General features: G+C 35.0%; 1 protein-coding gene across 50 annotated transcripts in view; it reads right to left on the bottom strand.

Annotated features, from left to right (window-relative positions):
- DLG2 (discs large MAGUK scaffold protein 2) overlaps window positions 1-13,717 on the bottom strand; it is a 1,974,117-nt gene that overhangs the window by 29,700 nt on the left and 1,930,700 nt on the right. For 23 of the 50 annotated variants that reach the window (XM_084975536.1, XM_084975530.1, XM_084975529.1 and 20 more), the window contains one exon: window positions 3,621-3,720. In XM_084975536.1, the coding sequence (XP_084831662.1) occupies window positions 3,621-3,720 (100 nt within the window). Of the gene's footprint in view, window positions 1-2,741; window positions 5,688-13,717 lie in introns of all 50 variants that reach the window. The other 27 variants (XM_084975532.1, XM_084975531.1, XM_084975535.1 and 24 more) reach the window with 3 other exon arrangements.

Below are 13,717 nucleotides of genomic sequence, written 5' to 3' on the forward strand. Positions count from 1 at the left end.
TGACCCATTCAAGTAGCTCTGATTTTCCAGATCCATTACAAAGATCAATGTGTCTCAACTGAATGTTCTAGACTATAAGTTCAGGAGCTTCTGGTATGCAGGGATTGTTTTCTTGTAGGCTTTTTGTTTCTCTATTTTGCTTTTAGGTATTTTGTAGGAACACTGCATTTCCAACGACCAGTTGATCCCTGGAATCCCCTGAACTTGATTTCTATTTCAATACTTCCTAAACGAATTCCCAAGATAAAAGGGATTGTTGAAGATCTTTCCTGCTTCAGTGAGTGTGCAGGAAGTCTTGGAGGAAGAAATGAGTCACTGAAAAACGTTTTATGAATCAGTTCAGTATTTCCTTGTGTTTATTTTAAGATTCTTGCTTGGATAGCAATTAGGCTGAGGAATGGAACAGGCAGGAGATTAATGGTCTGGTACCAAGCACAGGTCCTGGCATGAAGCATGTTTTTAATTCACGTTGAATGACTGTACAAGTAAACAGCGATATTTCAATTTTTTTTTTTAAAAAAAAATGCCGTCTAAGTAGCAAAACAGGGATATATTGGTTATGTTCCAGAATTAGGGCTTTTATTTCCAAAATCATTTCCTTTCATCTGTACTATGTATTAAGTTATCAAAGATAAATTCATCAACTTACCAATTTTGTCTATCAGGCTAATTGAATGAAGAGTACGTGACTATTTGATTTTTTTTTTGACGTTCATTAGCAATAACGTCGGCTTTTTAAAAAGCTGTTTAGCATTTTTAGAAAAAAGAAAAAATATATAATATTATTCTTTTAACAGTAAAAAATTTCTTTAAAATGTATTTGCTATTATAGATTCTTGCCAATTGGATGGATTAGTTTTCACTGTTTAACTTTATTAAGGTAAAATTGACAAATAAAATTGTAGTATATTTTAAAGTGTACTGCGTGAAAATTTGATAAACATAATAAACATTATGAAAGGATTCTACAACTGAGTTAGTTAACATATTCTGGATGGATCAGTTTTAGAGCATGAAACTAATGAAAATCAAAGCATGGGTTAAATTCCCCTGACATAAGATACTTTTCAAAAAGCATCTATTTTGTAAGTTAAAAAAAACTGAACCTGTTCCAGCTAAAGTCCAAATTAGGCCTACCAACAGCATTAACTGGCAAATAACTTTACCTAGTAAAACATGCTCAATTTCTTTCTTTCTTTTTTTTTTTTTTGGCTGGGAAGTAGAAGTTCCTGGGTCAGGGACTGAACCTGAGCCACAGTTGTGACCTGTACCACAGCTGCAGCTGCAGATCCTTAACCTGCTGAGCCACAAGGGAACTTTCACCAATTTTTAAGGAGTAAACAAACTTCTGCATATACTGGATTTAAAAGAGCACTGTTTTTATTTTTGACTCTCTAGTAGCAACTACTTTTTCGTGACTGTCATTTACTATTTATTTGTTAAGAATATATTAAAATACTCTCCCCAACTGCAAATTTAGAAATTCTCTCTGGTGGTACTTGATGCTTTCCAGGTAATATTGAAATTAATATTTGATCTTCAGCCACTAATTCCAGAAAAATTTCATGACACAATCCAAGTACAGACTCAAAGATAAAGTTTTCATCTTTAAGGAGATCAGTAGTTTACTCTTGATCAAATTTTGTTTTCTAAATATACATATCTAAGAAAAAGTGCAAATTAACAATCTGAAGGATGAAGTGTATCATTACGCAGGGTTATATAACCAGCTCTTGAAAACAAAGTCCAACTCAATGTTATTTTGTTTTATAGAAATGAAATGAACAGCTTCTAAAAATATTGCCCATAGCTGTTAAATTAAAACAAAATGAAACAAAAATGAACATGTGATACAGCTGCAAAAGACACAAAACTGTTCTTATTTCGTTGGTGCCTACACAATGGAGTTAGTATTAAAGAAGAAAATCATAGTATAGTACATTAATACACAGGATTCTTAATTTTTATTAGTGCAACGAGACACAGACTAAAGGCATTTATAACTAGAAAAATTTAAACTTTAATATGTTTTACTTTCCACTCTACACTATAAAATGAAGATGTGATTATATAATGCAGCTAATAAATCACTGATAGAAAAACATATTAATGCATATCTAAAACTTTATCATACAAACGTTTCAAGCAGGATCACTGCAAGTCAGAAAAAAAATCAGTCAAAGTTAATAGCAAAGAATTATTCATGAAAGATCAAATAGCTTAATATTTACTTTTTGAGAATGCATGTTCCTTTTGACTATAAAATAGCTCCTTTACTAATAGCAAAGTACAATCCAATTATGGAATTTGGCAAGGTCATTAAATATGTCTGGGTGAAAAGCCAGAGGAAAGAACATAAAGTACATTTCTGCGTTCCTGATCTAGAAGAATTAACTGGCCCTTTCTCTCAACATGGCTTCTTGCTCTCTGGGAAGTATGAGCGGCAGAGCAAGGAATGCCACAGGTGGCATCAGGACCATGTTGCGTCATCACGGTCAGAACGGGAAGGTGTGAACTGCAACAGAAGTTACAGTGCCTGACACACTTTGCTTTTAAATGCTGACATGCAGAACAAAACAGTTGAAAGTTACTTTGGAGGAGCATTCACAGCTAGGTAACAAATAAAACTCGTATCTTGTGCATGCTAGGAGTGAAAGGCCCTCAAGAAAAGGAACAAAAGCCAAACTCAAAAGGAAAGAAAAAGAAAAGAAAAGTTACAGTGACCATTCCTGGGAACTTACTCAGAGTCTTTGTTCCATAACCGTCGTCACCTAATCCGGGGATGTCCTGCATGGAAGTCCCCAGAGAGAGCAATGAGAGAGGGAGAACAGCCACGGAAGAGGAAGGAAGAAGTCAGTGGAGTTGAAATGGATACTACCATGACAGACCGTGTTGCCTAGCAATCTGGATCCCACGCTCTCTTCTTCTGAAACAACTTTCACCCCAAACTCCCAAGGCGGGGACTCAAGGATTCATAATGCAACTCGAAAGGTTTAAGCAGAAGGTTGTTAGAAAAAAAGAGAAAAGAGTCCACAAATGCCATTTTTGCCCACTGTCAGTACTGTCACAGCAACATACCACTGAGAGCAGTGATGCACTCCAGGTTTCATGGCCGATTCTTAGATCGAGCATCCACTCAATACCCGCTCACTGCTCAGCAAGGAGGTGTTTAATGTTTGCTGGGAGGGAAAGAAGGAGCAAATGCTAGTAATCAACATGGGAAATTTAATCGCTCCCAGTTAGCTAGCATTCCAAAAAATAAGCGTGGCAATGGAATCTATAAGTCTGTCCAGCAAAGAACTTGTCTCCAGCCCTTAGAGAGTTGCATGGTAGAAATGGCAAATCAGACCCAGGCCTGGTCACAGATAAATGCTGTTTGGAGGCAAAGTCCCTGCTTCCTCAGGTCCCTCTCCAATGTGTTCTGCAAGAAGAGCTCCATCCAGGAAAGGATCCAGACTGCAGCCAAACACTGGTCACAGTAGTAAGCCCTGACCTGCCTGCCTGCCGTGTTTGTTTGCCTAGGCGTGTGGCGTCGGGGAGCCTACATCATGCGTGTTGCCCGTGAAGGTTTTTTTTTGCTCTTGTGTTGCAGGTGATATTCTCTTCGAGAGTCTACTTACGTTCAGGATCACTGGTTTCCTGCTCACTCTGCTCCTTGTTCTTGTAGAATGGGAATTTTCGTGAAAAGATGAAGCTCTTTTTACGCTTGTCATTGAATGACTGTGAAGGAGAAAAGGCATGGGGCAAAAACAGGGGACGTCTAATTGTTGTCACACTCATGCTGACAAAACAACTAGTTTGTAAAAGCAGAGAGAGCTGTAGTGACGCAAGTGGATAGTCTAAAAGGGTGTGGGAGGACCCCTAAAGGCAGATTTTAGTTTCCAGAAGTGTAAATTCTGAATAATGACACCTTAGAAAAATTGTCTCTTAATTAAAAGACTGGCTGCGGGTAAATGATGATGGAGAAAATAAGTATTACATGTGAAGCCAAAGATCCAGAGTGTCTGTCTGGCTCTGCAACTTGCTAGTCCCTCACCTTGGACAGGTACCTGCACCTCTCTGGACCTCAGTATCCTCTCCATCTGCATAATGAGGATCGCGACAGCAGCCTTTAGGTTGTGAGACACATGTAAGGCAGTGTAAACATAAAGTGTCATATAATCAAAAGTGTCTATCATCACCACTATCATCAAAAAAGTCTTTACTAGAGACACCAAACACATCAGCGTCTGTGTCTTTTTAAATAACTTGAATTTGAGTTACTTCAGCTTGAATTTAATTAAAACCTCACAGGGATGTGTGTAGGTTTATGGTATATGATAATTATAGTTCACACACAGCTATGTGATAATTACTGTATCATATTTTCATTCAAAAGAGATTTTAATAGTAACTGACCTTCAAGGCCTCATTTGTAGACAGGGGGTCAGAGAGTCTGAGTCCCCTGCCAATGTCACTGAGCTAGTTGGTGACAGCCAAGACACCATCAACCAAAATCTATTAAAACTGCTGCTAAAGAGGTATTAACTTGATAGCCACTCAAGCAAGGAAGATACAATGACCACTTATCTATATTCTGATATGATAAGAAATAATGGAAGCAGGGCTGTCCTTAAAAATGCAAACCACCCCATTAGCTTAAACGAAGTTGAATTTAAAATAATACAGACAGATATAATAGAATATAAATATATATTAGAACTTATTCATTCATTCAAGTGAATATCAGATGCATGCCTGAAAGACTCCTTAAGAAAATTTCATTTATTCCCACTGCTGTTATGTAAATGCTTTTCTGGAGTTTCTCTTTGGGAAATGTGTTCACAGTCATTTTATAAGCTACATTTTATATGCCATGCAAGTCCTGGTAATTTCATATTCACATATCATTTTAAAAATATGTTTTGCCAGCTTATTAGACTGACTTGGCTCTGAGAATCTCCCTCCAAGGAACACGATTTGTTACCACAAAGGTATTAAAATGAATGCGCCAAAAACTCTGAAGGTAATTTGACAAGGGGTATTCTAAAACTATTTTAGCAATGACAGCTGATAGGAATAAATGTAGAGCCAGAAAGGTGACGACTTGGAAAGAACAGCACCTGTTTGGATAGATGTATTTTGGCCCATTGGTGGGAATCAATTACGTGCTCTTATGGAGTCAACGCTTGCCACCAAGGTGTAAATTCCTTGTATACTCATGCACTCCTACATGAAATATCCATTTTGGTAGTCATGTTCATTTAGGAAACATTAGGTACTAAAATGTTGGTGCTGTCATTCAGTAATTCATTGCTTTTTTAGTTACTAGGAAATTGCACCAAAGTCAGTTGAGCTTAATTTTATGTACCATTAAGAAGGCTTTAAGAAAAACAATAAATCAACTATTTAATAAATTCTGAAATTAGAGAATGGATTCATACTTCATATTTAAGAACTAGAAAAACATTATCAGGGGAAAAAAAGACGTATCACTTCAGAATTTATTACTCTGTTGACAGCACTTAGGTTCAAAATTGTTTTATATTAATTTGTAATTGAGGGATTGGTATCCAAAGGCAAGGCTGGGAACTCCTCCCAAATTTTCCCAGTTAAAAATGGTAAGTCTTTAAAGGAACATTAAATATTCTTGCATCACTCCAGTTTCATGCCACTTTTACATTTCAAGCATATTTAAACTTCAGTAACTGAAAATAAAAGAAAAAAAATGTAAGAATTAATGACACGTGATATCGCAAGATATGTTAGACATTTAACTTCAATCTTATGGGTGACTTGTCATGCAAAAAGAAAAAACTTACACATTTTCATGCAAATACAAAACAATGCCAAGAGGAGTAAAGCCTGAGGTTAAAATGTAGACACAAATGGACAATGTGGAGGCCTTTGTGGGCCATGTGGGGTCGCATGCAAACCACATTGTTTAAATTGTCTCAAGGGGTCAAAGGAAAATGAAAATGTGCTGTTTGTGATTCATTCTTTTATCTTTTCAAAGCAAGGACTGTAATGTGTTAACATTTCCCAGTTATGAAAATGTGTGTATCATGAGTCATCTGATTGGGACATCATAATATTTAGCACCACACTTTTTAAAAGAACAGAAAATGCATAATAATTCCTCAAAAATAAAATTATCTAACACATCAGTCGTATCACCCAAAGCCATTTTGTACTAGAGTTAAAGAAAAGGAAATGGAATCATTCATCGGTGTCACACTGCCTTACATTTATGGACACAAAACCAAAGCACAAATTCAGTTCACACGCACAGATTTAAAAGTCACACATTTAAGGTCTTAGTTAAACACTTTGACTAGAAGAGGTCCTATGTAGTTTGTAATCCTCTAACCTAGTCTTTATTTTATAAGACACCTATAATGCCATTACATAAGCTTCTTTTTCATTGCTGTTAATTTTTTCTTTCAATTTAGAAAAAGGAAAATCTGGTACATGAGTGTTAGGTGAGAATAACAAATTAACACTTTTACTATTCATGGAACGCATGGCTCTAAAGCAACTGAAGCTCTATTAATCATACTTGATCAATGCTATTTCCATGCTATTTCCTTCTCTACATTACAGTATCTTAAATTTCAATCCATCAGGGCAGAAAACTTCTTAAAGATTTTCAAAATAACAATCACCTGTGGCAAGTGGAAAGCTGTGTATCTAAGAATTCCACTGTGGAATCTGACCTGAACTACTGAGTTCCTATGAACAAAAGTGGTAAAAAGACCACAACTAACATTTATCGAGCACTTATTATGTGCCAGGCTTGGTTCTGAAAGTTGTGCATATGCGAATCTCTAAGCTAACTTTATGAGGTTGGTACCATCATTATTCTCATATTGCAGATGAGAAAACCAAAGTTTACAACTCTTCTGTTACTTGCCCAGAGTCACACTGTTGGTGAGCAGTGAAGTTAAGATTTGAATTTGCAAATACTGCAGTTCTCAGAGCAAGAAAAGTTTCTGCAGCTCAAGCTTGTTTCAAGTTTATATTTAACATCATTAGCATTTGACTCTCTTAAGTGATACTGTAATCTGTCTTCATTCCCACAGCATCACTGCCTGGTAATTATTTATTTAAGCCATCAGATGCTATTGGCTTCAATAATGTTTTTGTGGGATATCCTGCTACAATTTTTTTTGAGCCCCTTTCATGTTTTTGAGGGCTCTATTCTAATCTTCTTATGATAACATAAAATAATAACATAAAAATTTCAGTGGGGCAGGTTATGATTGGCATTTAAAAGGCAATTGCCCATGATAGGCAAATCTACAGACAAAGTAGATGAGTGGTGTGTTGCAGCTAGGGGTAGAGGGTGCAGAGAATGGGTACAGTGTTAGTTTTAGGAGAGATGAAAATGTTCTAAAATTACGTTGTGGTGATTGTTGCATAACCCTAAGAATATACTAAAAAACACAGAACTGTACACTTCTCTGTGAATCGTGTGTGTGAATCATATACTATGTGAATTATATCTCCAAACAGTCTTCACAAAAAAAGGGAAGCCCTCTATAATCCCCACACTATGAGAATGAGAGGAAACAATCATAGCATGTTTTCAATTTTTGGTGTAAATATTTTTTATTTTTAATTGAATGAAAGGAAACCTCCCTCCCTAATTCTTGCAGCCATTTTTATCTGATTCTCTCATGTCTCCGTTAAATGAATACCTTTCGTGTTGTGACAGACATTAGCACACTCATTCTAGGAGTCAGCATATTATTACTGCCACTCAGATGTCTCTAAGTTGTTAGGTCAAATGGCACCAAATTGCCCAGTCCAACCGCAAGATGTAATGGCACCGGTGGACTGGCCAAAGATAAAATACATGATTCATGAAGAAAAGAAACAACACAAAAAACTCAAATTACTCCTTCTCCCACTCAAATCCCATGTTCTTAAAAACACATGAATGAATCTTGATGTATTTATATGCTTTTCATTCAGAAAACTTTAAAATGAGGGGCATTGTTGAGTTTTTCTTCTAACCTTCCTGTTCCAATTCTTCAAGCTTCAAATGTTTCATGGTTCTAAGAAGTCATCTTCATGACATGAATGTTCTCTGGGCAGAAATCAGGTGAAAATGTACACTGAGCTCAGATACACCTTTTTTGTGACTTCCTTACCTTTTACAAATACTTCTTTCCTCTTGACTCATTCTTTTTTTTTTTTTTTTTTTTTCTTGTCTTTTTCAGGGCCGCACCTGCGGCATATGGAGGCTCCCAGGCTAGGGGTCTAATCGGAGCTATAGCTGCCGGCCTACGCCACAGCCACAGCAACACCGTGTCTGAGCTGCATCTGCGAGCTACACCACAGCTCATGGCAACACCGGATCCTTAACCCACTGAGCAAGGCCAGGAATCAAACCTGCAACCTCATGGTTCCTATTCAGATTCATTTCCACTGAGCCACAATGGGAATTCCCCTCTTAATTCATTCTTGTCTCCCCACCTCTAAAATAATTGTATTCGCTTTGGAAAGCTGTTATTATAAATTTGGGCCAACACTTTGTATGATACACATCATGTTTTCACACAGAAAAAGAGAGAAATTTAAACCAAAAAAGGTTGTTAAAAGACTAGAGTTGGCCTGAGATATGTCTGTTTCCAGAAATGTGTCAAATGGATGTGTGTATACATAGATGTTGATAATACTGTCCAATTCAAAAAGTGTTCTGTTTGGCAGTCTAATGAATTAGTGGATTTAGGCACTGAGCATAACAGCTGGTAGCATCACACATACAAAAAGACAGTGAGATGATATGTACTTCCTGTTGGAAGAACAAAAAATTACTGTAAAGAAACTCTCTAAACTCTACTCTCAAAGAAAAGAAAAGAAAACCCTCCTTTCTCCCAATGAATTTGAATCTAATCAAACCTCTAGATCCAGCTACAAGCTTAGAGAAATAAAGAGGACAGAGATATCGGTTAAATTATACTACAAAGAAAATCTGGAATGAACTCTGTAAGACAAATGACCTGGTTTCTTAAATATAAAAATGGGAATAAAGCAAATGAACAAAAAGGAGGAAAACATACAAATCAGAAGAGACTTAAGAAGGATCAACCAACTGCAATAGACTTCATTTCTGGTTCAAATAAGAAACTATAAAACAAAGCAACAAAAAAGCATTTCTGATATTTTTGAACCAATTTAAGACCTGAAAAAGGTGGAATAGTTGTTAATCCAGTAACTGTTAATTCTTATGTGTGATCAATGGCATTGTAATCACACCATATTGAAATCATTACAGTTGAAATGATCTGACACACTGAATTTGCTTCAAAATATGGGAGGAACACAGTATTCTATTTACCCTTGAAATATAGTCTACAGATAGAATTATAAAGAAAGCCTGAACTTCACTTAGCAGGTTTATTGTTAGTTGAACTGTGAAATTACTTGGCGTGTGAGTGAGTAATAAGAAAGAGAGTAAACACACTGAAGTTGCTGGGAAAGGGTTGTCCTTGTGAAGGAAAGATCGAGTACAACCATGGAAGGAGGTAAGAAGAGGAAAAATCTTATGATGATGAATAAACTTACGATTTTCTAAACAACTTTATTTCTTCTCTCTGTCCATTAAAGGAGTTTAGAGGTAATGATCAACCAGAAGCAAAAAGCACACCTAGCACTCAGATTTTGTTTTCTAAATACCACTTCCCACAAAAAGGAACTACTATTTTTCTTCTAGAGAGATGACAGATTCCATGAACAGGTCAAGTATAAGGTGAGCCTGGAACATTTTTGTTGGACTGGAAAGTAAAAAGTACTAAACATAATAAAAACAAAAATAACACAACATTTAGAAAACCTAGAACAAATGGTGGTATGTCAAAAGGATACCAAAGCCAGTTTAGAAGGAATCACACCAGCCAAACATAGACAACTTGAATATTAAAATGAGTAATGACAGAAATGGAGTACAACACATTAAATTAAAAAGAAAATCATGAGTCCAGAAAGATTACTCAAAATATCTAAGTAATTAAAAATGGAGAAAATGAGAACATCCTGTTATTGCAGAATGCTAATAACTATAGAAGAAATAATAAAAAGTCAGGAAATCGCCATTTTCCAACTGCCATTATAATAATAAATTCAGACAAGAATTGTCAGTGGTTACTACAACTACTAATTAAGGATCTGTTGGGGAACAAGATATTTACCCTAAAAGGCAAGTTATTAAAAAGGTGCGAAACGCACCTTTATGGTGGAGTCATCTGACAGGTACCACCTTAACCACGTGATCTAACTTAGCATCACCAAATAGCAAGACAACCTAACACCATGTGGCTTCTGATGGAAAGTTATGTGAAGGAGACAGTATCGCTGATAAAGCATTCTTGCCAAAAACATATTAGATGAAGCTAACCATGAAGAAGTAATAGGCAAACTAAAATTAAGACATTCTTCTAAAATATGTCAATGTCATAAAAAACATAAAAAGTTAAGGAACTATTCTAGATTAAAGGAGATTAAGAAAATAGGACAAATGAAATGCAATACGTGGTCCTGGATTGAATTCTGGATCAGAACAACAACAAAAGGTCATAATTTCTATAACTTCCTCTCTAAATATGTCAAGGGAGATTATCCATCTATCAATATCTCATATATTTGAGAATATATGAAACAAGAATGACCAAGAGTTGGTAATTGTTGGAGGTGACTAAAAGGTACAAGAGGTTTAAATTCTATTCTTTCTACATTTTTATGTTTGAAAATGTTCATAATAATGAAGTCTGTCTCATAACTTACACCACGTACCAAAATTTTCTTGAGATAGATTTCAGACCTAATTCTAAAAGCATAAAGTACACAATTTCTAGAAGAAAACATAGAATATATTTGTAATCTGAGGTAGGCAATGATTTTTTTGATTAAAACATAAAAGTTACATTTTAAAGATGGTAAACTGGATTTTATCAAAGTTAAAACTTTTGCTCTTCAAAAGAGGTCATTAAGAAGATTAAAAAAAATTCACAAACTGGGAAATAATATTTATAATGCATGTAACTGACAAAGGATATTTAGAATATTTAAAAATTCCTACAACTAACAATAAAAAGAAAAAATCCAATTAAAAAGGGTAAAAGACTTGATTAAATATTTAACATGTTATATGTAAATGGTCAGTAAACACATGAAAAACATCATTACTCCTCAGGAAAATGCAAATTAAAGCCAAAGTGAGATACCACTTCATAATCACTCAAGTGGCTAAAAGTAAAGACTGACAATATTAGGTGTTGGTAAGGATGTGAAGCAGTTGGAACTCTGGTTTAACTGTTGGCAGGAATGAAAAATGGTACAGCAGCTTTGAAAATAGTGTGGCAGGTTCTTGTAAAATTTATCATTCCCTAACCCAATGATCCAGAAATTCATCCTTAGATATTTACTCCGGAGAAAAACATGTTCACAAAAAGGTGTGTACAAGAATGTTCATAATTCCCCAAACTGGAACTCTCATGTCCATCAACAGGTAAACTGATAAACTGTGATACACTGATACACACAATATATTGCTATTGCTACTCAGCAATAAAAAGGACTGAGCAACTAATACAAGCATTAACATGGATGACTCTCAAAGGCATTATGCTGAGTGATGGAAGGCAGACACAAAAGAATACTAATGTATGATAACAAACATAAGAAGCTCTAGAACAGGAACTGGTGGCAGAAATCAAATTTTGACTGAAAAGTGAGAAACCATGTGTTTTTCATATTTATCATGATTAGAACCATGATGCTTCCCCAAAATACACTTCTAGTCTAGGCTACTCTCCTCAATGTATACAGGTATATCTTCTATATCTTGACTTGGGTGCTGGTTATAGAAACACTTACCCCTTTGTCCATTTCAAGAACACTGATATTTATATTTAAGGTTATGGGCAGATGTTCTATCCAAGGCTGTCACAGTGAATCTACTCATTTTTACACAGTTCTCTCCTACCACAGTATGATCCCAGAGCAGGTACTAAAAATCACTTTCACTCCTGTATCTAGGATCTAGAGCATGATAGGTACTCAATAAACATTCGTCAAGTGAATGTGTAAAGTGTGGAGGGATGATTCCTAATGGAAATATGGGAAGAAACTTTTGAGAAAAAAAAAAAGAGAAGAAGGAAGAGAAGAAATAACAAACATCTGGAGAAAAGGGGAGAAGTAATGGAAGAATAAGAACCATAGCCACATGAGAAATGTTTGTTTTTTTAATTGCATTTCTTGGCAGTTATTATTTCCTAGAATTTGTTTTGCTTATAAAGTTTTATCTCGTGATTCTATGCTTAATAATCTGATTTAGTTGCCATTTGCTATTAATAATAAACATGTGCTGATTGCTTATATACATTTTTGCACAGTATTGCACTTTTAGCTCTTTTGGTCCATAACTGAATAATGGAAAAGTTCAAAAGACTTTAATAGTATTCATAACTTCAATAAAATTTACCACTTAATTTTCCTTTTCTAACTGTCTTATTTATTTTTCTAATAGGTTAGTTTGTTAAAAATGCTTTTTCTACTAACAAATGAAGCATGCCTCTTTTAGAGAAAATTTGAAAGAAATAGAGTGGGAAAGTGACTTGTCATCCATTTCAAGAAATGGATTTGTTTCAAGAAACAAATTACCTTTAGTACCATTGTTTTTTTGTTTTTGAAAAAAAAAGTATTGTTTAAATTTAGCTGTATTATATGGTTTATAGAATTTGAAATTCTGGCATTCCCGCTGTGGTTCAGCTGGTTAAGAACCTGACATGGTGTCTGTGAGGATGCGGTTTTGAACCCTGCCCTTGCTCAGTAGGTTAAGGATCTGGCGTTGCCACAAGCTATGGATTTGATACCTAGCCTGGGAACTTCCATATGCCACTGGTGCAGCTGTAAAAAGGAAAAAAAAGAAAAAAAAAAAGAATTTAAAATTCTGATGTACTTTTTTATTTATTACTGTAACACAGAGTGAGGTGTTATGGGAAAGTGCTTTGGAATTTAGCTGTATGACCTTAGGAATGTAATTTAATCTCTGAGCCTCAGTTGTAAATATCTAAATGTGATAATGTATAAAAAGCCTATTCACCTTTATCAAGTGCTTGACACTTAATAAAGGTCAATAAACAGGAGCCAATCATTTTAATGGTGGCAGAAATAATTTCCCATGTAATTAGAGAATATTTGGAAGCATTAGCTTTTAATGAATGCTTAATAATGGAATTAAACTAGAAAACTACAACAAAAAGAAATTTAGGGATCCCCAAATATGTGGAAATAAAAAAATCTCCAAACACTATCTTAATAAATGGTTTGAAAAAGAAATTACAAGGAAACCCAGAAAACATTTTAGATGAAAGAATAAAGGCATAGATATTAAAACTTACAGCAGATAAAGCAATATTCAGAGGAAAATTTATAGCTATAATATTAAAAAAGGTCTCAAATCAAAAGTCTAACCTTCCCCCTTAAGATACTGGAAAAAGAAGACCAAACTAAACCTAAAGCAAGCAGAAAAAGGCTTAAAGATTAGAGCAGAAATTAATTAACTAGAGAATGGAAAAACAACAGAGAGAAATTGATAAAACCAAAAGTTAGTTCTTTGAAAAAGATTAACAAAATTGATAATTGTTAGACTGGTTAAGAAAAGAAAAAAGAAGACTTGTTACTAAAATTAGGATTAATAGAAGAGATCATTATTGACCCTATAGAAATAAAA

The sequence above is a fragment of the Sus scrofa genome, chromosome 9 (genome assembly GCF_054392235.1).
Source record: "Sus scrofa isolate SSC_HxYL_T2T_F1_AM1 chromosome 9, Sscrofa_HxYL_maternal_Yorkshire_Landrace_v2.0, whole genome shotgun sequence".
Classification (NCBI taxonomy): domain Eukaryota; kingdom Metazoa; phylum Chordata; class Mammalia; order Artiodactyla; family Suidae; genus Sus; species Sus scrofa.